General features: G+C 35.9%; 2 protein-coding genes across 2 annotated transcripts in view; one reads left to right on the top strand and one right to left on the bottom strand.

Annotated features, from left to right (window-relative positions):
• Positions 1–26,351, bottom strand: part of Dh44-R1 (Diuretic hormone 44 receptor 1) — a 1,227,197-nt gene that overhangs the window by 877,951 nt on the left and 322,895 nt on the right. The gene's annotated exons all lie outside the window — the stretch shown is intronic.
• LOC138712602 (prisilkin-39-like) lies at positions 18,869–24,710 on the top strand. Its single transcript, XM_069844574.1, has 2 exons — positions 18,869–18,975; positions 23,605–24,710. The coding sequence occupies exons 1-2, from the start codon at positions 18,928–18,930 to the stop codon at positions 24,631–24,633; spliced, it is 1,077 nt and encodes a 358-aa protein (XP_069700675.1). The 5' UTR covers positions 18,869–18,927; the 3' UTR covers positions 24,634–24,710.

Below are 26,351 nucleotides of genomic sequence, written 5' to 3'. Positions count from 1 at the left end.
AGCAGAAATTATGCGACACCGAAGAAAAACAGATTCTACAAATCTAATGATTTGAGAGATGATTAACTTTAAAGAACGACTTCTGTATCACCAGTAGACTTTCCGCACTAAGTGAATAAGATAATTATTTTCCATTGATTCGAATAGGCAAGAAACTTTCAAATATGTTGTAACAATTCTTGTGTTAAAGCTATTTTAAATAAATAGTAATCATGGATTGTAAGTTTCTATCGAAGAGAGAAACATATTGCTTCTTACTTATATGTTCACATTCCTTTGTGTAGGCTATACAATACCTGGGTTAGTATATTAGAAAGAGAAATTTTGTATAATTTTGTCCATAATATTTTACTCTATACAATTTTATGCTGAACTGTCATTATTACTAATTACTTACACCAAGAATAAAATTGTTAATTCATAAATCTTTTAAATACACACAAATTATGTGGCCAAAACTGAGAATTATTACTATATATTTGTCACGAATAACGAATGTAATTCAATGAACAATATCTAATAAAAATCAATGGCATATGAATATAACTATTTGTTTTTTTTTATATTTAATAATAATTTTTGCCAATTACAATCTAGAATATTATAATCTATGCATTTTTAAATTTTTTATTTCATTGGGTTATTTTACGACGCTGTATGAACATCTAGGTTATTTAGCGTCTAAATGAAATGAAGGTGATAATGCCGGTGAAATGAGTCCGGGGCCCAGCACCGAAAGTTACCCAGCATTTGCTCTTATTGGGTTGAGGGAAAACCCCAGAAAAAACCTCAACCAGGTAACTTGCCTCGAGCGGGATTCGAACCCGGGCCACCTGGTTTCACGGCCATACGCGCTGATCGTTACTCCACAGTTGTGGACTAATCTATGCAATATGTCTTCTTAAAGTTCCCAAAAAATTTAGAAATGTTTAGTAACAAGTTTAAGGCGCAAAGCCGGATTGTCGCGGGTTTGATTCCCGATAGGGTCACGGATTTTTCCATCGATCTAATCCTTCCAGCCGCACTATGTCACTGGAGTCTACTCAGCCTCTAACAGAAATGAGTATCAGGGACATTACATTTGCGAGTAAAGGCGGTGGACACGTAGGATTGACAACCCTACTGCCATTAACCTGCTGATTGACTGTAAAGGTAGGAGTCTTAATCTCTCGCCTCGCTGTCATGTGGTTGCCTTTACCTTTTTAGTAACAATTTCCTATGTATTGCTTGAACTTCAAGTCCTGAAACTTTCAAACTTTTCTTATTACGCTTCAAAATTGAACCCTTTGGTAGTATGTAGACTGTCCATTAGATACTCAAGCTCTTGTTTTGATTTGAGTAGTATGTAGACATATGAACTTTGCTCTAGAGTATGCCATTAGGAAAGTTCAGGATAACAGAGAGGGTTTGGAATTGAACGGGTTACATCAGCTGCTTGTCTATGCGGATGACGTGAATATGTTAGGAGAAAATACACAAACGATTAGGGAAAACACGGCAATTTTACTGGAAGTAAGTAAAGTGATAGGTTTGGAAGTAAATCCCGAAAAGACAAAGTATATGATTATGTCTCGTGACGAGAATATTGTACGAAATGGAAATATAAAAATTGGAAATTTATCTTTTGAAGAGGTGGAGAAGTTCAAATATCTGGGAGCAACAGTAACAAATATAAATGATACTCGGGAGGAAATTAAACACAGAATAAATATGGGAAATGCCTGTTATTATTCGGTTGAGAAACTTTTATCATCCAGTCTGCTGTCGAAAAATCTGAAAGTTAGAATTTATAAAACAGTTATATTACCGGTTGTTCTGTATGGTTGTGAAACTTGGACTCTCACTTTGAGAGAGGAACATAGGTTAAGGGTGTTTGAGAACAAGGTACTTAGGAAAATATTTGGGGCTAAGAGGGATGAAGTTACAGGAGAATGGAGAAAGTTACACAACATAGAACTGCACGCATTGTATTCTTCACCTAACATTATTAGGAACATTAAATCCAGACGTTTGAGATGGGCAGGGCACGTAGCACGTATGGGCGAATCTATAAATGCATATAGAGTGTTAGTTGGGAGGCCTGAGGAAAAAAGACCTTTAGGGAGGCCAAGACGTAGAGGGGAAGATAATATTAAAATGGATTTGAGGGAGGTGGGATATGATGATAGAGAATGGATTAATTTTGCTCAGGATAGGGACCAATGGCGGGCTTACGTGAGGGCGGCAATGAACCTCCGGGTTCCTTAAAAGCCATTAAGTAAGTAAGTAGACATATGAAACAGGTGATTACAACATAAGACACTGTGTATGTAAAGTCATGGTGCAGGTTTGAACGTTCACACAAAAACTATGAAACAAGATAGAAATTTGAAACCTTCACCAAATGAAAGAAACTCTTCTCAAGTTTTCATACCTGCTCAGTGCATTTCGATGTGGCTTTCGTTTGTTGCTCTACACATCTAAACGATATTCTAATTCATTCGACACACGACTAAGGACATCAGGTGTAACAAAGTGAATAGCATCTCTGATTCTCTCTTTTAAATGGTCAATGTCGTTGATACGAACACTGTACACACGTTGCTTGAAATAGGCCAATAAGTAAAAGTCTAAAGGCGTTAGGTCCGGCGATCGTGGTGGACATACCTTCCATTCACCCCTTCCTATCCACTGCTGGGGAAATGTATCCAGAAACTCGCAAACAATGTTGGCGTAGTGTGGAAGAGCACCAACTGGTTGAAAGATGACACCTTCGCCTTCATCTTAAATTTGTGGCAATGCATACAATTGCAACATGTCAAGGTAGTTGTGTGATGTCACAGTCTGCTCCGTAAAGAAATATGGGCCTATAATTTTATCATGCATGAGGGCACACCAGACCTTTACCTTAAGGGTGTTGCATTCATACTCAATGTAGACAGGATAATTTTCTGAAGTCCATATGATCACGTTATGTGCGATGAACATGACCACAGACGTGGAATGTGGCCTCATCACTAAACACAATCTACTACAACAATTGATCATAATTGTACATCTCATCAAACATCTGTACAGCAATCCTTTGGGTTTATCAGTTGGACGGATAGTGTGTAACAACTGCAGCTTGCAACCCGTAAAACGGAGAAGTTTCTTTAAAACTTTATGAACTATATAGTCTTCTTCAGGCCTAGATTTCGAGCACAGGTACGCACAGATTTGTTCGGGCTCCTTAGGTAGCTATCCCGTATAGCTTCAACAGACTCGTCACTAACAGAAGTCCTATCAAATAGTAATATGCGTTACAAGAGCGGTATGTTGAAGTTTTCATGTTCGAGGAAAAGTTTGAAAAAGCGAAACGTAGTTGAGCTTTTTTAATTTCCGAGAATTTAAAGAAAACATACCGTTCTTGTATCGTACATTATTTTGTGCGAAGATCATTTATTACATACCTGAAAGAGGAATTTCTAATTAGTTGCAATGAAATCTCTATCTTGGTTTCTGTTCAATGACGGCAGAATTTGCAAAACAAAAATATCTATCTTCAACATTGTTGCTTTAAAATGTTTTCTGTGTTTACTGTACTCCAGCAGGCCGTGATATACGTCTGTCTTTTTTTTCCCCAGTCTATAAATGCGAACTTAAAACAAACGCCTTCCTTAATGTTACATGCATCACGAATGCAGTAACTTTAGTGGAGTTGTAGAGTTTACTTAATTTTTGCAAATATTTAAAAACAATAATTAACAGTGCAGTGGTAAGTTTCCAATTTATAATTATTACTATATTGAACGTCTCTAAAAATAATAGGTATGTTAAAAGCCTAAAGCAGTAAAATCAATATGTCACTTAAGCGGTAAGAAGAGGGAAATTGTTATGTGTGTTAGGTTGGGAATACTGAATGTGGAATTTTAGACTTACCGCGGATTGGTTTTGTGCGGAAACCAAGCAAATACGCACGATCTCGCACAAACGTTTTTGGTCCAACAAGCTGCCCAGTTCCCTTCAACAGCTTATCCCACCGGTGAACGTTATTTCGAAGTGGCGACTCTTCATTGTACACGAGCGGATATTCACGACGAAGACGCGTCACGGATTCAAATTTTGCAAGCTAGGTACAAGACGCATTGAATTTTCCTTTCCACTGCTCACATCTTGATTAATGTTCCTAATTATGTCAGTTGAATATAATGCATGTAGTTCTCCTTTGTGGTAACCTGTAACTTCATCCCTCTTAGCCCCAAATATTTTCCTAAGCTACTTATTCTCAAACACTCTTAAACTCTGTTCCCCTCTCAAAGTGAGAGTCCAAGTTTCACAACAATTTTTTTAGCCTACTGTGTAAAATGCAATCACATTGACATTGTATATTCATTTCAGCCTTCTGGGTACAATACTTTCTGAGAAAAGTGCACAAATGTCACAAAAAATAAGAAAGTGCAGAAAAAAGGGTCTCGACAGTTTCCATATTTTACGAAGTTAACTACCTCAATTTTGGGTGAACTTTTCTCAGAAGTTATAAAAGACACAAATGTAGAAAATATAGGGTATATGTAACATACCTCTACGTATATAACCGGCTAAATAAATTTAAAATTCCACTGAGCGGTTGGCAAAAAAAAGTTCAGTGATAACATTCTTACCGTAAGAATTGCCACAAATTATATTTTTGTTTTTTCCTGAAGACAGGGCTAACAGAAGAAATATAATCATATTATTATTATTTTACACACATTAACTAAACTACCAAAAAACAATAAAAAATAAAATTTCATTTTTTGCCAAAATTCGGTATACTGACTCCGCTGACCACTGTTCACCATTAGCAAGTCATTAGCATTGATGATCTGAGGGCCTATTTACTGATGTGAGTGAGTGAGTGAGTGAGTGAGTGAGTGAGTGGCCTGACAACCCGTAAGGGCAAAGGCCTTCCATAATAGCGTAGGGCGAGTTCGAAAGTCTACTTCACTTTGAGAGTCATTCGATTCGGTTTCAATAAGTTTTCAAAGGCAATCATGCTTCCTACTAGATCACCGGTGACAACTACTTCAATTTCTCTATCGCCATCCCTCCAAGCAATTGTTGTTTGAATATTACCGGCCCATTACCAATTGTTCCCTGCTGTCAGTCAGTATAACACACATCCTCCGGCACACAGCTGGGGATATTTCATGATAATGCCAGTATTTAGCTCTGGTGAATATTTAACTAGAGACTGCACTGGTGAGAGAAGCTCAGAAAACAACACGCTGCGCCGTTGTCATGGAGACCGACGAAAGTAACGAGTTTAACACTAACAAATTATTGCAAATAATGCATTCAAATAGTAATATGCGTTACAAGAGCGGTATGTTGGAGTTTTCATGTTCGAGGAAAAGTTTGAAAAAGCGAAACGTAGTTAAGTTTTTTTAATTTCCGAGAATTGAAAGAAAACATACCGCTCGTGTATCGTACATTATTTTGTGCGAAGATCGTTTATTACATACCTGAAAGAGGAATTTATAATTAGTTGCAATGAAATCTCCATCTTGGTTTCTGTTCAATGACGGCAAATTTGCAAAACAAAAATCTCTATCTTCAACATTGTTGCTTTAAAATGTTTTCTGTGTTTACTATACTCCAGCAGACCGTGTTATACGTCTGTGTTTTTTTTTTTCCCCCCAGTCTATGGAATCTTGTTGATTTTTTCACGGCTTCCTTAATGTTACTTGCATCACGAATGCAGTAACTTTAGTGGAGTTGTAGAGTTTATTTAATTTTTGCAAATATTTAAAAACGATAATTAACAGTGCCATTTAGGTGAAATTGCAGTGGTAAGTTTCCAATTTATAATTATTACTATATTGAACGTCTCTAAAAATAATAGGTATGTTAAAAGCCTAAAGCAGTAAAATCAATATGTCACTTAAGCGGTAAGAAGAGGGAAATTGTTATGTGTGTTCGGTTGGGAATACTGAATGTGGAATTTTAGACTTTCCGCGGATTGGTTTTGTGCGGAAACCAAGCAAATACGCACGATCTCGCACAAATATATATTTTCTCGGAAACAAATGCACAGAAACATATCTTTACTGAACGCTGTGTTTTATTTCATTCTCTTTTATTGATTACTTTAGCTATTTCTAATCCAGAAGAACATAATGGTATAAAGTTCACTAAATGTGTCGTTTATAATAATAATAATAATAATAATAATAATAATAATAATAATAATAATAATAATAATAATAATAATAATAATAATGCAAATCTAGTCTTTCAGGTAAAACTTCCTGTAAAGCAGATTTGAATAATTTCAAGGGAAAAATTGTTCCGGGGCCGGGTATCGATCCCGGGACCTCTGGTTGAATAATACTTTACTTTTTCTGGCAGAATTAAAACCGTGAGGTCATCTCTTCAACTCAACCAGAGGACAAAAAGGAAATACATGATAATACAGAGTGAATCAAAAGTCTGAAACCATATACTTTACTCCAACCAGGAGAAAGCCTCAGGGGAAAGAGACGCAGCGGGGTAATGCAGTGAATGAATGTTGATGTCATAAGGTCACACGCGTAGGTACACGCATCTCTATTGGCTAATTCTCAAAGCACAAACGATAACATTGATACACACATTCTTATACTACCCTAGTTACAAAATTAGGTCAGGGTTAATCTCCTGGTCTTTTAATCCCTCCATACAGGAAATAACATATGCAGGAGAGAGCATGTTTTTTAAACTGACGTTAAAACTGTAATATTATCTATGTACTTCGCTCCAATAGATGACGCAATAGTAAACACATTCCTTTCACGGTTAATCTCCTGCTTGGAGAACAGTAAATATCTTCCATATTCTTGACTTTCGATTACTATAGGTGTTACCAGTATTTGTAAGACCAAATAATCTACCAGTGACACATTCGATTCTAGCCCTCAGCTATCTGAAAAGCCGCCATTTAGAATGCAACTTTCAAGTTTTAAATGAGAAGGGGGTTATGTAGGTACTGTACTCAAAATCATGCGACATTTTCTGAGAAAAACAATGGTGCAATCCGTTTTGAGATATCTCTAATTGTTTTCAAGTTATTTAAAGATAACTGTCATTTTTAAGCAATTTCGATAATTAACTTTTCCTGCTTTACTGTTTGGTTAAGCGGTGACAGTTTCCATGCATTATTGTGATTATTTGAAGCCTTCCTGTAACAAATTTCTTGATTTTCATAATGGCATTATCGAAAGAGAAAAGTTTTTTTTTTATATCATTCTTCATTCTGGTATGGTAAGTCACAGAAATATTGCAGCAGACTGGACGAACAGTTCCCTAGACAATGGATTGGTCGATGTGGATCAGTAGAATAGGCAGCCAGGTCTCCAGATTTTACTTACAAATAGCTTTTAAGGAACCCGAAGGTTCATTGCCGCCCTCATATAAGCCAGCGGTCCCTATCCTGTGCAAGATTAATTCAGTCTCTATCACCATACCCCACCTCCCTCAAATCCATTTTAATATTATCCTCCCATCTATGTCTCGGCCTCCCTGAAGGTCTTTTTCCCTCCGGTCTCCCAACTAACACTCTATATGCATTTCTGGATTCGCCCATACGTGCTACATCCCCTGCCCATCTCAAACGTCTGGATTTTAAGTTCCTAATTATGTCAGGTGAAGAATACAATGCGTTCAGTTTTCTGTGTTTTGTAACTTTCTCCATTCTCCTGTAACTTCATCCCGCTTAGCCCCAAATATTTTCCTAAGCACCTTATTCTCAAACACCCTTAACCTATGTTCGTCTCTCAGAGTGAGAGTCCAAGTTTCACAACCATAGAGAAGCTCCAGATTTAACACCCTTGATTTTTTTCTTTTGGGGTTACATAAAGAGCTTGGTAGGATGAAGAGAAAATTGAGAATGTGGAACGTCTAAAGAACCGTATCACTGAAGCCTGTGCTAAAGTCTCCCCGAAAATGCTACAAAATGTTCAATCCACATTCTCAATTTTCTCTTCATATATCAAGCTCTTTATGTAACCTCAAAAGAAAAAAATCAAGGAGTGTTAAATCTGGTGACCTGGTCAGCCGTTCTACTGGTACACGCCGACCAATCCAATGCCCAGAGAACTGTGCGTTCTTATAGGTGCATTGTACAGTTACAAACTTACATGAAGAAAAGAAGTAGGGCGTCATAGGAAATAATTGGAGGACAACTCTTACATGTAAAACATGATAACGATGATGATGATTGGAAAGAGATAATCAAAGTTTAATAAGAAAAAAAAAATACACTAAGAGAAGAGGAAACAAGATATACTTTAATTGACGAAATAGAAATTTCCGTTGTATTTTAAAAACAGCGCGCAAGGGGAGACAGATCGTAGTCGACTGAAAATAAGTGTATTGATAACACGTTTACCATTGTAATGTAGCTTCGTTTGGCGTAATTATTGCAAATAAAATTATTAAGAGAATAAGATAAATGCAGTGGAAGCATGTACGGAAAACCCGTAATTATGTAAGGACAGGACAAGTTGTCTCAAATCCTTGCTCTTATCAACCCGTCTTAGATAAGATCGGATTAACTTCAAAATGAACGCACCTCCACGCTTTTTCTTTATCTTAATTTAATTACGACATTGTTACTCAGAAAAATTACCTATCTTTCCATTCAAATATTTTTAACGACAATTTATCACTCACCGAACATCTTAAAGTTGGAAACTTTCTTGTGTTAGGAATTCAATTTTATTAACTTTCATAATCATTAATTAAACATTGAAAATTTTCACCTGTAACACCTACAGCTGGTCCATTTCACCTTTTTTAAGTCGTCTTACACTTCGTTTGTCGATCTATCTGTAACTTTAAAATTTACTTGCACTTTAAGTAGGGGTTTTTAGTTGTTTATTTAACGACAACGCATCAACTACTAGGTTATTTGGCGTCAATGAAATTGGTCACAGGGAGATGGTATTTCGCGTGATGAGGCCGAGGATTCGCCATATATTACCTGACATTTGCCTTACAATTTGGGAAAACCTCGCAAAAAACACAACCAGGTAATCAGTCCAGACGGGAATCGAGCCCACGCTCGAGCGCAACTCCAGATCAGCAGGCATTCACGCTACCGCCTGAGGTATGCCGGTGAACGGAATTCCTCACTCTCGGACTGCAAAAAAATTTCCTCTTCAGACTGCAATATTTCAGTATAGTGTGAACACTTTCCACTTTTTCTCAATTTTTCAACCACTTTGTTGCTAATGTAGCTGCCAATACTAAACAAAACCTTCAGATTCTGATTGGTAATTGAATATAAGCTAGCTCTTCTAAAGCAGGTTCTAATGTATCTACAATTTTCATTTATTTTCCCTTTAGTGTTGGAATTCACTTCCATCGCCAAATCACTTAAAGTAAATTAACCAAGTTTTCTGGAGTGAATATAATACAAATAATAATATACCGCATACATATAATGTAATAATAATAATAATAATAATAATAATAATAATAATAATAATAATAATAATAATAATCATAATAATGGCTTTATTTAACCTGGCAGAGTTAAGGCCGCAAGGCCTTCTCTTACACTCAACCAGGATTAAAACTTGCTTACACAGTTGAACATAAAACTGGATCGGAATTAAGTAATTACATGCTGATACAATTTAGGTACATAACGAGATCAAAAGAGGTAGTTACATAAAATTTACCTCATAAAATAAAAATAAACATAGTGAAATACATATTAATGTTGTTAGAATCAAATACGAATCACATAAAAACTGAAGCCGATAATTCAATAAAAAAATGTAGACAGTAAAAATAAAAATAAACACATTAGTATACATATTAGTATTAGATTACAATTAAGTAGGATTTACATAATTAAACCAGAAACCGACAATTGAATAAAATGTACACAAAACTAGATTAATAATAAAAAAACAACACAGTGGGATACATATTGGCGTTAAGTAGGTTAATGTAGGTAAAAATATAATTAAAGAGAATAACATTAATGAATACGCAGTAATCTGAATACATCTTTGATAATAGTGCTCTTACATTCTATGTTCTTGTATTGAAATCTCGCCTTGGGCACGACACTTTTCTATGAATGTTCCCTATTCTCTTATTTGGAGGACCAACACCGTGTTGACCTCACAACGTACAAATTTGGAGTTGAAATCGTCCAAAGACGATAAAAAAATGATAAAAAGAAAAACTTATACGATATAAACCGAAAAAGAAGCCTTCAAGATCTTAAAACGAATGGTGCTAACAACACCCTTTGAAGCATATCTTGATAATACATGTTAGTGATTTACGATTATTAATAAATTGTGACCTATGATTATTCCCAACTGATGACCAATTATTATTCGCGACTTATGACCTTTTGTTATTCGTCATTAATAGCAGAATTATTTATGGTTAGTAATTATAACCATTAAGGAATAATGACCACTGATTATTCACGAATACTGACTAAAAATTATTCAAGAATAGTGATCCATGATTATTAGCGAATAGTGAGAGACCTATACTTATTGGTAAATAGTGTGCTATTATTATTATTATTATTATTATTATTATTATTATTATTATTATCGAACAGCGACCTATGATTTTTGCGAATCACTGTGACATATGAATAGTTCGAATCACAGTGACCTATGAATATTCGAATCAGTGACCTATGGTTATTTGGAAATCATTATGACCTTTGATCACTCTCGAATAGTGAAGTATGATTACTCGCGATTAGTGATGTATGATTAATTCGCAATTAGTGACCTATGAACACAGCGAATAGTGACATCTGATTATTCGTGTTAAATAGAAATAAGAAAGCAGTTTCAGGCTACTACCAAATGAATAATACTATCATAGGAAAGTCAGACATCAGAAACAAAACAAAAATGCAGATTACAACTCGATAATAGCCACGACTACGTTGTATGGCATGGAGAGCCTTGCATTACAAGACAAACACATGAGTAAGATTACTGCTACGGAAATGAAATTTGTGAGGAGAGTAGTAGGAAAAACCAGAAGAGACAGAATCAGAAATGAAAGAATCCGAGAAGAGCATGGACAGAGGAAAGCTATGAGCATGGTAGTGGAGGAACGCCAATTGAAGTGGTATGACCATGTTAAAAGAAGGGGAGAGGAAAGGAAAGCAAAATAGGTTTTTGAATTGCGAGTGGAAGGAAGATATGGAAGAGGAAGATCACGTATAACGTGGGGGGATAGAATTGAGAGAATTGGACAAAACGTGGGAAGACAGTGGGAGAAATGAAGAGATTCAGTAGTAATAGACAGGAGTGGCAATGATGGATAGACCGAGGTTATCCCGACGCTCGACAGCATAAGGGATGGAAGAAGAAGAAGAAGAAGAAGAAGAAGAAGAAGAAGAAGAAGAAGAAGAAGAAGATTATTCATGAATTGTGGAGTCACGGTGACCTATGATTATTCGCGAATTACTGTATTCGCAATTATATTGACAAATCAAGGTGACCCATTATTATTCGCGAATGACGTTGACCTTAATTCGATGCTTTTCAGATAAATAAAAATTAAACTTCGAACCCTTGTTGCAAATAATTTTCTACACAAATAACACACATAAAATGCTAGTATTCTTTTGTTTTTTGCACACCCACTTGTAGAATTTAACTTGTGTATTCACCTGGGGAACAAAACTGCATTTGTAGAAAAAACGACACCCCCTTTATCCGAACACAATCAAATTATTCTTGAATAACGGTGACCATTATTAATTGCGAGTAATGATCATTATTATTCGTGATTAGTGACCTATAATTAATTGCGAACAGTGACCTCTAATTATTCTCGAATAATAAGTGAAGATATAGCTATCCCATAACGTAGTACGGGAGCTAGAGGCCTGCACAGTCACAAATGTTTAGCTCCGGCCCGGCCCAATCTAAACCTGAGATTAGCTTATAATTATCACCCGAGTCCGATCCAAAACTCGAGATTAGATTAGAAAAACCTGGAGAAATACAGAACGAAGACAGTGGGCATAGAAACAAAAACACGTATTTATTTTGCTACTGTCATCAGACTACAGTAGATAAAGCAGAGATCAGAGGCCACTGCTGCGAGATATTATCACTCCAGTGGGATCATGAGAAAGAGTAATCTCCCAGTCTCCCAGGTAAAACAAATATATAACCAATGCTTTGTGTCTATGACAGAGCAGAAACGAGACAAAAATGCTGTTATTACTCGACCAAGGCGAGTGGAGCCGCGGGCGTAATGTGAACTATCGCGATGACGTATTACGAACGCAGGACCAGTAGCGCTGAGACGAGATGTTATGGCACCAACATGCGCGAAGTTTTAAATTGCCGGCCAGCAGGGTAGAGGAGTGGGGGTTCTTTGGGTTAACGGTTCTCAAGCTCAGAGCTGCAGGCATATGCGTTTCATCTCTTTCCAAAAACATTCGTCTTACCTTAGTATCACCACTTTCCTACTGAAGAGTCCGAAGGTACCTAATGGAATTACGCCCGCTATTCCATCTTTACATTCTTATTCTCCGTCCAAATCAGACGACTGATCTGTGCTGGAATCAGATGTCCCTAAGTTTATGGAAATGTTCTAAAAATACTGTCCATCACGTACTCACTTTCAATGTAATTATTCTCTATTGTCCGCGCAACTTATCTAGGCACTTGGGTTCCCTAGTGCTCTCTCGCTGCCCCTCTCCTTCCCACTCCTGCCACGCTACCGCTACAAGCAACCTCGCTACACCCCGCTACCCCGCTCTTTTAGCTGCCCAGATAAGTTGCGCGAACAATACTTTCTTCACATAATCATACACTGATATCCATTTTTGGACGAAGCGATTGCAGAGTCGGCCTCTGCTTATGCGTAGCGTAGAAATTATAGATGAGACTTCTTATGTCTTCCTCATCAAAACTGTCTACAGCTGCAACAATCTTCTTCTTCGGCTGTGATTTTTCCGGACTGGAGAAAGAATCTGCTGTTCCTGCCTCATTATTTTTCCCATCTTTCCTGATTCTGCCAAGGTTCGCTTTGAAATACCAGTGGCAGCCAGTACTCTTGCACACACGCTTTTCAATGGAATTGGTATTCCGTTTACAGCCCCTTCTGACATGAATTTCCATACATTGTATGCTATTTCATGTCCTTGACTATGAACTACTCTATGATTTCACACCTTAGATAATGCCATAATGAGGGCGCTCAGAAGGACAATGTTTCCAGTATTAGCAATAGCGGTAGTAGCAGAACGATCTGAACACTCGGAATGCTAGTAACCAACTAACCCAACACCCCTCCAGTTCAGTGTGAGGGCGAGTCCAAGCGAACGAACTAAAATGCGTCCCTCGCGCCCGCCGGTGCCATAACTTCTCGTCCGGGCTCTACAAGTGGCGCTCACAGGTGCAGGACTCCACTGGCCTTGGTCAAGTAATACGAAATACAGAGTCAACAAAACAATAACTTACGATACCAGTAGTCTACTGTTCTGGATAGATGCCAGGTGGACATCTAACGTGTATGAATTAGAACCTTCGTATAGTTTTTTTAACCAGTACATTCAATTTATTTATTTATTTAATTCAAATATACAGAATAAAAAAATATAATTACAAAACAAACAAAGAGAAATACAAATAAAATAATACAAGCAATATAAAAAGAAGATACAGTAGTATTAACAAAATTTGAGACCGAATGAGCAGCGCTCGTGCTCGGTCGCAGTTCAGATATAATATTAAAATAAAAAATAATAATATAAATAAATAAGTAAAATAAAATAGGAACTAAAATGTAATTACAGCGGCAATGGAATTATATAATATAATATTAACACTAGAGAAGAATAATATCGCACGTGAAAAGTAGGACTAATATATATTTCAAAATTATAGAATACAAATATAATATAGGTTGATTAATTAATACACATAGGCTATAAATTTATTTAATCAAATTGAAGATATTAACACGTTTCTAATTTTCTTGTTATATGTTAGTGGGTTACATGTTAGAAGTTCTGGGTGTAATTTAGTTAAAGCATTGTACAACCGAGGGCCAAAATTTATGCTATGCTTTAGACCAGCAGATGTGAGACATTTAGGTTCTACTAATGTTAAATTAATATTTCGCCTTGTGTCATAATTGTGTGTCTGTAATACAAACTTATTACGATTTTTATGATAAAATTTTAACAGCGTATACTTATAAATTTGTTCAATATTAAATACATTAAATTCAGAATAAATTAATTTAGTTGGATAATCGAAACGTTTCTTTAAACAAATTTTAATTATTCGTTTTTGTAGTAAATTTAACGGACTAAGATTAATTTTTGTACTTCCACCCCAAACAATTATACCATATTGAATGATAGACTGAATAATGGCCAAATAAACATTTCGTAGAACTCTAATAGGTAAGTAGCATCGAAGATTAACGAATTTATAAAGTGTTTTACGAAGCCTCTTACAAAGATAAGTAATGTGATGAGGCCATTTTAAATTCTGATCAATAATGATACCCAGATATTTTACATACGTGGCTTCTTTCAAAGGTGGACATTTACAACTTTTGGGATCTAAACAATTTTCACTGTGTATTATTAGTCTATATTTATCGCTAAATTTTAAATTTTGAACACTGGCAGCTGTTAACGAAAAAGGAACTAAAGTTGATTTAGATATATTTAAAGAAAGGAAGTTGGAATTAAGCCATTTTTTAACAATGTTAGCACCTATATTAGCATTTCTATATGCTTCCTGCCAAGAAAAACCACTGAAAATAACTACTGTATGATCCGCATATGAATATATAGATCCATTAATACATACAGTACATAATCTAATTCATTAAAAAAAAAGATATTTGCGCAAGGCCCGACCCTATAAGCGTAAGTGAATTTCAACCCGAACCCGTCCACATCTGTAACGGTACAAGCCGATGCTTTGACCTCGGCCCGAGAAGGTGGTGTTGTGGTCATCACTTCTTGACCGCCTTTCAGTGTTGCCAACTGGACGGAAATTCCGTCAAAACTGACGTAGCGGACGGGAAAAGAATGGCTTTTGACGGGTGACGGATTTTCTGGCGGAAATTACGATTTACCTCACCTTTTGACTTTTTGAGCTACTGTCATTTTTAATTGTTTAATTTTTGGGGGATTTTACTTTTTCTTTTAACAGCCCTTCCCGTTCCGTGCCATGTCATTTTTATTTTAATCAAGATTATTAAGTAAGCTGTGTTAAAATTTGCTTTTTATTTGCATATAGATATATTGAGTGGGGTCTTATTATTTTTATTTAATTTTCACGCATTCCGACGGATTTATAGGTGTTGGACTGACGGGGATACAATTTATGTGCTGGCAACACTGCCGACTTTATACATTCAGAAAGAACCGACACTCATTGAGACAGGAGGCATTGTTAACCCTGGACCAGTCTTAGACGTTTTGCCGATCAGAATAATCCTGCCGCGAACCCGGGACTTTCTAGTCCTCAGTGCTTCTCTCTATTCGCGAATAGTGAATGGTGATTGTGATTACTCGTGGTATACGTATGACTGATTTCTTCTCGTGAGCAGCGACGGCTGATGCTTTCTCAGGGCCATTCCTGTTAATAGCGAACAGTGATTTGTGATTCTTCATGATTTCTTGTGACCTATGAGTCATGACTTTTGTGGCCAGAGACCGATGATTTCTCGAGACCAGTGATTGACGATTATTGATGAATCTTTCTTAGCATCTGAGTCCCAACAGGAAACAAAAGAACTATTGTCTTTTATCACGCGTGGGATAGTTCATTTTTGTCGGTGACCCTATAACACAATAGGTAACAGTATGATTATGGGTCTATTACGTACGGACTTCAATTTCACTTCAATTTAGTTTATACAAAAGTGAGAATTATGTGGGCTGAAAATCCAGTCATTCGCTATTCATAATAATTTGATAACAGTGATGACAATATATCTGCAGAGGACAAAACATTGAAACTTCCACAAGGATGAATTGCTTAAGAACGAAAATGTACCAGCACTCTGATACAATGCGTGTTACGACGATATTGTACGGAACCTCCGCCAAGTGTATCGCTAAGGGCCATTAATATTAAACACACTCGTTAGCGGCTTTGTATAATTTTAAAGAGGTCAAATGTAGATCGCAAATATGTGCATATAAAAAGGGAATAAGTTCGAATATAGATTATGTGGACTTTCATGATAAACAGACCGGTTACATAAGAAGTGTACAAAAATGTTGAACATGCATTTTAAAAGAGGTGTAGTCAATTACAGAAGCGAAAAGACCTTATTAAACGAACGGTAACATGTACCTTGAAGTTGTAACTATCTGCTTTTATTAGTGTAATCCAAATGCAATTAAAGTTTACAGAGTGATTCAAAAGTCCGGCAACATAAACTCCATTATTACTGCAGATAGAGTAAAATGAAAAGAAGGAAAAGTTGATAAAAATAGGTAGTTTTCAATGTAATATGCTTGAATTTTCAACGCAGAATACGCCGTTCAGACTGTACACTAGTACGACAACCCGCCAATCCCATTGCTGCCAAATTAGTGGGTTTTCCTCTAGTTCTACCGGATTTTAGAAACGTATTATCTAACGGAGAAAACAGTTGACATGCAGAGATCAACGATTATTTTACTTCTCACAGTGCAAAGAAAAATTTCTTTACGTTGATAATGTAATGAAGATGATAATGCCGGTGAAATGAGTCCGGGGTCCAGCACCGAAAGTTACCAGCATTTGCTCTTATTGAGTTGAGCGAAAACCCCGGATAAAACCTAAACCAAATAACTTTCCCCGACCGGGATTCGAAATCCGGCCACCTGGTTTCGCGGTCAGAATTTCCCAACACAACTCAATTTCAGAACACACGCACTCTTTGACTCTACATTACACTACACGAACAGACCCTCACAGGAAACAAAACAAGAGTCGCCAAGATCAACAACGACCAGTTCTGAGGATGACTCATAGAAGGTCAAAACATGTAAACAAGGTACGTTAGAATTTAACACAAGAAAGTCTTATCATACATATTCCGAAGTGATACAGTGTTAAAAGTTGTGTAATCAATATGTATGATTACTAGTCTAAGTTATATAATAGTACATTATGCAACGAGCCTATAATGATAGTAATTAAGAATCGAGTATGGACGTTTATGAAACGAGCGCAAGCGAGTTTCATAATTTTCATACGAGCTTCTTAATTGCCATTATAGGCGAGTTTCATACGACTTTTTATGCTCGACCATATTTCTAACTTGAAATTACCGGTATTCAGATGTATACATTTTATTTGTATCTGACAACATCGGAAGTGACCTTGTTCTAGGTCGTGAATTGTGAGATGTGCGCAGACGCGAAAGTATTGATTTTTTCCGAGGAACAATAATGTCATCGACCTTGACGTAGTCCCGTTAAACTTGATAATATTATAATATTATAACCTTGATTATTGAATTCGACATTGAAAAACGAGATGACAAATTGAATTGAATATTATTTACAATTAACACTAATTATTATAGTAACAGAACATAACCTTCTGCGACAGTATTGGATTTCCAGCCTCCGTGACTTTTCGCTAATTGTCTTTCGATTGCATATCCGAAAATAATCGATACTTGCGGTTTTATAACGGTACAAAGCTGACTTGTCATTGGCTGAACACATGTAAGCTGAGTTATCATTGGTTGAAGACCTGTACTTTAATGAGTAGGTGTACTTTAATGACATGCATTAAAGGACTGCTACCAGGTGTATAATTAGTACATTTCGGCATGGTCGAGCATAAACTATTTTAGTGGTCAGCTAAAATAAATTAGGAACTCCAAGAAATTCGTGATACTCTGAAGCAGTGGTCGTCAGCACTCGCTGAAATGGGTTACGGGTATGCAGTGCAGGAGGAAGCATACCCGCCAGCAGCCACAATGCACGCAGGTGCTGAAAGAGACACTAGCAGTATTCTGATGACCGCTGCTCTAAAGGTTGGGAACTACTGGGCTACCTATGACAGTAAAAATTTCACTTAAAATTAAAAGTGTGTGTGGAGGTTTATCAATGTATTATTTTGTTCCTCATATCCGTCAACTTCCTTCCCTACAATTTCACACACTTCAGCAAGGACCTCGTTAAAATCTTCCTTTCCATAAATGATTGTGATGTCATGGGGTAACACACATCTGCCAGAATAAGTGTGAATGAACAATGAAAATATAGCTCAATATTTCGAATATAATATAGACTATTATCTAAATAGAAAAATTATTATTAATTCTGTCACGTGTGTTGAGTTTACACAAGTAAGGTCAAATTCAACAGTGTTCATAAATGAGATATTAAGCATACAGAGAAATAATTTATTACAGTGTATGAATACTGAGTCAGTCTCCTTTAAGCCACGATACGCGGTCGAACATCTGAGCCAGCGTCGTGGTATTGCTACTGAAGATGGAGGAGCATTCCTCCGAAACATGTCTGGTTTTTAACTGATTATATTAATTTTAATTTAATTATCAAAAAGTGTTCATACAACTGTAATAAATTATTTCTCTGTATGCTTAATATCTGTCACGTATATTTTAGAGGGCATTTTTAGCTGCTTTTATCCTCGATCTACATTATTATTCCAAATATCATTGCTTTCAGACAACAGTAAAACAGGATTAATCATTGTCTTGAATAAGATTGTGCTTTTATCTATTTGTAATTAAATTAATGTATACTATCTCATATTAACAAAGTACTTGAGACAATGTGCGTCAACATTTCAAGGAAAAGTTTTTCAAACCTGATATCTTATTGCGCACCATTTACAAAAAAAGATAATATAATCCTTACATGGCAGATAAAGTGAGAGTATATAAATGGACGGAATAACTAATAGGTTCTGAAAGCAGTGGCAGTCTGCGACAATGATGTTCTATTCTGCAGTTGTACTTCGCCGTGCAGTCCTACTATTGGTAAGAAAGCAATTTGCAAATATAATATTTGATTTTATTCCTAGAGTAAAGACTAATTTAGCAATGTATTTCAAAATGCACGTAATTCTCAACCGACTGTCAGTTAATTTTTTATCACCAGGCTTCGAGACTTCGGACCCAATAGAGCAGTTCAGTGAGAAATCCGCATAACGGCGTACTGAGTATAGTGGTAAAGCGTACAGTGGGTGGGGGTACTGTTGAATGAATACTAACAAATACGCAAATGAAAAGCTCTGGATTTGAAGGTTCTGACGAATAATTTGGTTTTCATACAAACTGTGTCTGAAACTATTACACGGCTAGAAAAATCAGAGCAAAAGATGCCGGAAGCCCTCAAATTAATTGAGGAAATGACACAGAGAATTAATGAGACACCAAGTACACCGGTTACTGAACGTGTAAAACAGAAGTGAAAATCAATTTTATGTAAAAAATAACGGATATGGAACATTGTGTAACATAAACAGCAAATTAGTGGATATAGAGTCACCCGAGAATAAAGGACTGTCTCTTAGAGACTGCAATGATGTTAGGTTTTTTCGTTTTGCTCCTATCACGCCATGCGACGTAGAGCGCAGCTTTCCACAGTACAAACTGTGTTTGGCAGATAACCGAAAAAGATTTACGTTTGAGACACTGAGAATGTATCTTGTAGTAGGTACATTGCAATTCGGTACTGTAACTGCACTTCCTAAAGACGACCAATAGGATAAATGAAAAAAATTAAAATTGCTACATGCTTATTTCCACCATTAACACTGTGTATAATTAAACACAAATGCTTATAAAAGACAGGAAAATAAATGCTTTTCACATTCTTTTGACATTATCATTGTGTAATGTATATTTACTTTCAGAATGTACAAGTGTGTGTTTTCCCCATACTACCGTACTCTATTCTAAATAGCAACGTTGTTACCTCAACACATCTCTATCTACCTGCAGCGAGTCAACAACCTATAGTGCATGCACAATAAAATTATTGTATCTGGTCCAAAGTCTCGAAGCCTGTTTATCACTGAAAAAGCATTGTCCCCAATGTTTAGAGATGTAGTAAAATGTTGAAAGCAATTTCCGAATGTTTATTCCATCATCAATGTAAGAATAATTAACTTTCATAGCTGAAAAGACATAGAAATTAGTTCAAATGATGGTTTCATTACTCAAATTATCATTACTTACAGCAGTGGTTCCAAATTATATAGCAGTGGTCCCCGAAGATCATTCTAGGGGTCCTCCAATATACCGGAGAGAGATTTTTTCTTCCTTCAGAAGGAATATAATTTTTTATGTAGCAATAATATCAGAAGCGCATTGGCCTTGGTTATTGTTTTATTGTTCGAACAACCAGAGCCATCTTCAGTTACAAGCCGGAGCTTGAGTAGGTTTGGCAACGCTGAGTGGAGGCGGGCGGAGGCGAAATAAAGGCATGACGTTTGACGTTTTAGTGCTTTGATTTCGTTGTCACATGTACATTTTCGACATTAATTGATACAAAACTAAGTGCATATGATCAAGATTCAGTATATTGATGTACGTAATTTATTACGGAATCCAAAATGGTATTTTATTTGAGTTTCAGAATACCCCGTAAGTACTTGCATACAGCCACTTATAACTTAAAAAAATTAAAAGCATACGTTTTTTTATTGATGGTACAAGGAAAAATAAATAAATACTTAAAGAAATGTTACTTGTACCAAAAATAAATAAAATAACGACGTACTTTCGCAGTACCCTATTCCAATCAATTAACTACATTATGTGGATAGTAAATTGACAATGTTTTGCCGCTTTATGTTGTTTCACCTCTGACGTGAAACGTCTAGGATATCATATACATTTTAATTTCATGTGCTTATCTGTTGTGCTTTTCTATAATTATTTCAAATACCCAGGACGCCAGTTTTAGTTTGAACCTCGCCAGTCACCATAACAATACTATTTTCCTAAATTATTTGTTACAAATTTTCTAAAATATAATTTTAAATAGGCCAAGGCCAAGCACAAATATCTATGAAAAAATGAAGAAACATACCTTCAACATAATACATAACAAAACACATCATTATCTATTAAGTATATGTCAATTTGCATAAACTCTGTGAACTTTAAACCGTGTAAGTACGAAGTGAAAAGAAACATATTTATAACTAATTTATTACAAAATAGATAATATTAATAAACAGACCTTGAAAACCAACAAAGTGAGTGTATGCATCTACAAATATAGACAGTTCTGACGTATAGCAGGCATTCCGAATCTTCAACAAAACTGCAACATTTATGGGATCACAAAACAGCTGTTTGCAATGAACTTGAAAAATCAACGGCGTAACTTTATTGATATAGCAGGCGACACTCAACACTTTGGCTAGAATTCTGATACACCACAAATCACAAGTAAGACTATAAAAATGTAGTTCATGCAATATTTAATATTTAGAAGGATTGTTCCGTCATTTTGTCATTAATAATAACCGTAAAAATTGCCAAAGACTGCAGCTATATTTTCATTTATTGTCTTGTTTTTATTGCCAACACGCACCTAGTTTATAATACATCAACAATTAACGTTTGGTACGACCGCGAACATAATTCCATCGACACACACTTATATTGTAACAATAATTTGCATTGAAAATCGGCATTAGCACAAACACGTGTTCTGGATAGTAGGCCTCCGTTTGACAGTTAATTACAGTGTTGCCGACGTATGGCTCCGGCTTGTACCTGAGGAAGGCTCTGGTACAACTAATAGATTCGTTAAACTCTTCTCGACAGCCTCGTGTCTTAGTGAAGTTATTAAACAGTAGACCGTAAGTTTAAACACAATAACCACAAACACTTTATAAGCTTAGTCTATAACGAATCGCTAGCTTAAACGTCATCACAATTTGGATGAGGACGAATAAGAGATTATTGCAAAAGCATCACATTTAAATTACCTGGATTGCGATATAAGTAATGAACGGGGTAGCGTTGTAAGCTGGACAGTACGAGTAGTAACGAGGTTTCACTGTATGTAACAACGAAATAGTAATATACGTTACAAGAGCGGTATGTTGACGTTTTCATGTTCGAGGAAAAGATTGAAAAAGCGAAACGTAGTTGAGCTTTTTTAATTTCCGAGAACATGAAAACAAACATACCGCTCGTGTATCGTACATTATTTTGTGCGAAGATCGTTTATTACACAACCTGAAAGACGAATTTCTAATTAGTTGCAATGAAATCTCCATCTTGGTTTCTGGCAACTTCGGAAAACCAAAATATCTTTCTTCAACATTGTTGCTATAAAATGTTTTCTGTGTTTACTATACTCCAGCAGGCCGTGATATACGTCTGTCTTTTTTTTTCCCCAGTCTATAAATGCGAACTTAAAACAAACGGTAAGGTTATGTAATGATTTATTTTTCATTTTAATATTTTAACAATATTATTTATATAACATATTGCAATAATAACATCGGCATCTGGAATCGCGTTGATTTTTTCACGGCTTCCTTAATGTTACTTGTATCAGGAATGCAATAAGTTTCGTGGAGTAGTAGACTTTACTTAATTTTTTGCAAATATTTAAAAACAATAATTAACATTGCAATTTAGGTGAAATTGCAGTGGTAAGTTTCCAATTTATAATTATTACTATGTTAAACGTCTCTCAAAATAATGTTAAAAGCCTAAAGCAGTAAAATGAATGTCGCGCTTAAGCGGTAAGAAGAGGGAAATTGTTATGTGTGTTACGTTGGGAATACTGAATCTGGTATTTCACACTTAGGCCGCGTATTGGTTCTGTGCGGAAAACAAGCAAATACGCACGATCTCGCACAAAAACTGCTTTCTTAATAAGTAACGTCCATTCGTCTCTGAAGATTTTTGCTGCTGAAAAACTTGCCTTCAGTGACTTTATCGGTTTTTGTACTGGACTCCTCACCATAGTAAAATATAAATTAAGAAATACTATAGTGCTCCATGTTGATGTGGACTTAAACCGTTTTTCAATAAATGTAGTCCACGGTAAAATACAAATTTTTACACAATCGTCATTGTATTTTAGCTCCAGGTAAAACTCTTCCTTTAGTCACTGATTTATAGCACTACTAGACATAATTTAGTCTAAAAACTTAATATAAATTCATTTACCGTCTCTTTTACAACAAAGAAACCGTGAATGACAACTTTTATTCGCACCGCGTTGTTTATGTTTTACAAACATAAAATAAGTTTATAAAACTGAATTTAAATATTATTTTTTAGTTGAAATTAAATATTATTTCAATTATTTTTACATAAGCAATAAACTTAAACCGAACTCCGATCTCGTCGTGGACTTGACAACCACGACATGACACACTAACATTATCGTTATAATAGAACCTAAATTATCACTGAACATTAGAATCGCTTTTCTATTTAAACATGACACTTTGGTAATATATCCTCAGTTAAAATTAAACAAGTATCCGATATAAGACCCGCGTAATTCCTGAACCAAAATCAGAAACAAGAAATTGTCACCTGTCCATGTCTTTAAAATTTTCACTCACAGCTGAAGTAAATTTTAATGTAAGTTATAATTTTTAATAATTATTTCTTTGATTGTAGGTGGTCTGCAACTTGGCGGGTTTAAATGCGACTTATCAGCACCCAGGAGATCAAAATGAAAAGCCTAAAAAAATGTCCAATTCTCAATGGCAGAAGTATAGGCTGAAACCATCTGGAGAAAAATACCCTACAAACTGGCAGGAGCATAGAGTGCCATATCGAACAACAAGCTGGCCGGAATATACAACTGGATATCCACGAACAAGCTGGCCAGATTATACAACTGGATATCCAACAGCAAGCTGGCCAGATTATACAACTGGATATCCACCAACAAGCTGGCCAGATTATACAACTGGATATCCACCAACAAACTGGCCAGATTATACAACTGGATATCCAACAACAAGATGGCCAGAGTACCCAACTCGATACCCAACAACAAGCTGGCCAGAGTACACAACTCGATACCCAACAACAAGCTGGCCAGATTATACAACTGGATATCCAACAACAAGCTGGCCAGAGTACACAACTCGATATCCAACAACAAGCTGGCCAGATTATACAACTGGATATCCAACAACAAGCTGGCCAGAGTACACAACTCGATATCCAACAACAAGTTGGCCAGATTATACAACTGGATACCCAACAACAAGCTGGCCGGAGTACACAACCGGATATCCAACAACAAGCTGGCCAGAGTACACAACCGGATATCCAACAACAAGCTGGCCAGAATACACAACTCGATATCCAGATTCCACCACGCCTGAACCATGTACAACTAGGCCTTCGCAACCACCTACAGACTCAACATGGCCGTGGGAAACTACTACAGATTCACCAACGGAAACCACCACCTATCCACCAACGGAAACCACCACCTATCCACCAATGGATATCACAGAAGATACTACAACCATTGAGCCTCCATCTCCTCCTACTCCTCCTGCAGCTACAACATTGACGAAGATAGTGAGAACCACTTCAGTATCAACTGTTACAATAATACCAAAGGATTTGGATGAATTTTCACTGGCCGAACTGGAAAATGAAATAAAGGTCGCGGAAGAGGCAGAATGAACCACAAAGAGTTCAGTTAGTTGTGTCATTTCATATTAAGAGAGACTGAAATATATACATTTTCATGTCATGTAAATGTGAAACAAATTATTATATTTCTTTTATTGATAATAGTAACTTTCTTAGGCCTACTTGAAATGTAAATTATAACCACTGTAATTATTTCATTTACATTACATTGTTCTCAAATAATATGTAAAAATTTATAAATATGCAGAAATTGTGAACATGTTCAGAATGTAGGACATACAGCAGTGATGACTTGTATTAGGTTTAATTGGTATCAGAACAGCTTTGGAAGGTATAATCGCATGTGTAGGTTATGATAAATATTTCGCATACTAAGGATAAAGAATAAAAAATTTAAATTATACCGCATTGAGTTTTATTTACACATGAGTTTGTTAGTTTTGTACTGAAATAGTGTCATCTTATTACGGGTGGATGTACGCATATAGGCCTAGTGCGTGGAAGGGGAATTGATATTGTCCTTTCGAGAGACGAATCAGAGAGTGGAATTATTAAACATCCATATATATAATTTGAACTGGTAATGGAAATTACGGGGAAACGGCTGAACGGATTTTAATGAGTGACCCCTCATTTTCATGCCTGGCATCCAAAGTTATTCGGAAAAGTAGTAGTTTTCAGTGAAATGTCAATTTTCCTACATAATTTTCCTATTTTCCAAAATCCATCTGTTGTCAGTTTTAAGAACTAATTTTATTGAATCACGGCCGACTTGATTGAATTTCAGAACAAAACACACACTACAATAAACAATAGGCTATTACACGAAGGCCATGACCTGCAGGATTGCAGACATATTTAGAGCTCAATTCAATTTGTTATTAAAAACTGATTCTGCAGTGTATAATTTTCTGAGTACAGCTGTGTATTGGATATTCAAATCTACGAAACTTGAGGTGGTTTGATGACATTATTACCATTAGAAATTAAATATTATTATAGTTGATATCATGATGCGTCTATTCTTCATTAATTGTACATAATATTGATGCTATATTGATGACATGAAAGAGAAACGTTTTGAGGTTATGTAAGTAAATGTAGAGAATATCTTAATTTAGATCTTCATCTCTATAATTTACTGAGTGACTGCTATATATAACTACAAAACTTAAGTAAGATAATACTGTTTTTAAAAATCAAACATTTTTATACTTATTAAACCAGTGGGGTTGGGTCTTTTTCATATACTTAATGGCGGTGTAGTGTAGATATTGATATGTGTCATTGTCTTCAGTATTGGCTCGAGAGAGAGCGCAAAAATTACAGTTCTTAAGGAAAGATAAAAAGGTATTACTTACTGATAAAATAAGAGGCCTAGAAAATTTTGTAGTCTCCGGATCATTTCAGCAAGATCTCTTAGTAGGATAAAATGATTTTACGCTCTACATTTCAAGTTCTACATGCAGCAGCTATACGAAAATGCTATTGTTCGAAAGCTGAGCAAACCTGATATTTTTTTAACTTTTGCCTACAATCCACAATGACCTGAAATAGCTACTGCTATCGTCCTGACATTGATACTTGCGTTTTCGCGTTGAAACTCAAAAACTGAAGTTGGATAGGTTCAAGAAAAAGTATTTGGCCTAAAGAAATCCATCGAGAGGGAGTATGTTTCATTATTATGGAAGCAAATAACTATCAAAAAGACAAGTATTCTTCATTGAAAATAAATCTGAAAAATGTTT

This window comes from Periplaneta americana, chromosome 13 (assembly GCF_040183065.1).
Source record: "Periplaneta americana isolate PAMFEO1 chromosome 13, P.americana_PAMFEO1_priV1, whole genome shotgun sequence".
NCBI classification, from domain to species: Eukaryota; Metazoa; Arthropoda; class Insecta; order Blattodea; family Blattidae; genus Periplaneta; species Periplaneta americana.
Note: the sequence above shows the minus strand (reverse complement) of the source record. Positions and strands in the feature narration are given on the sequence as shown.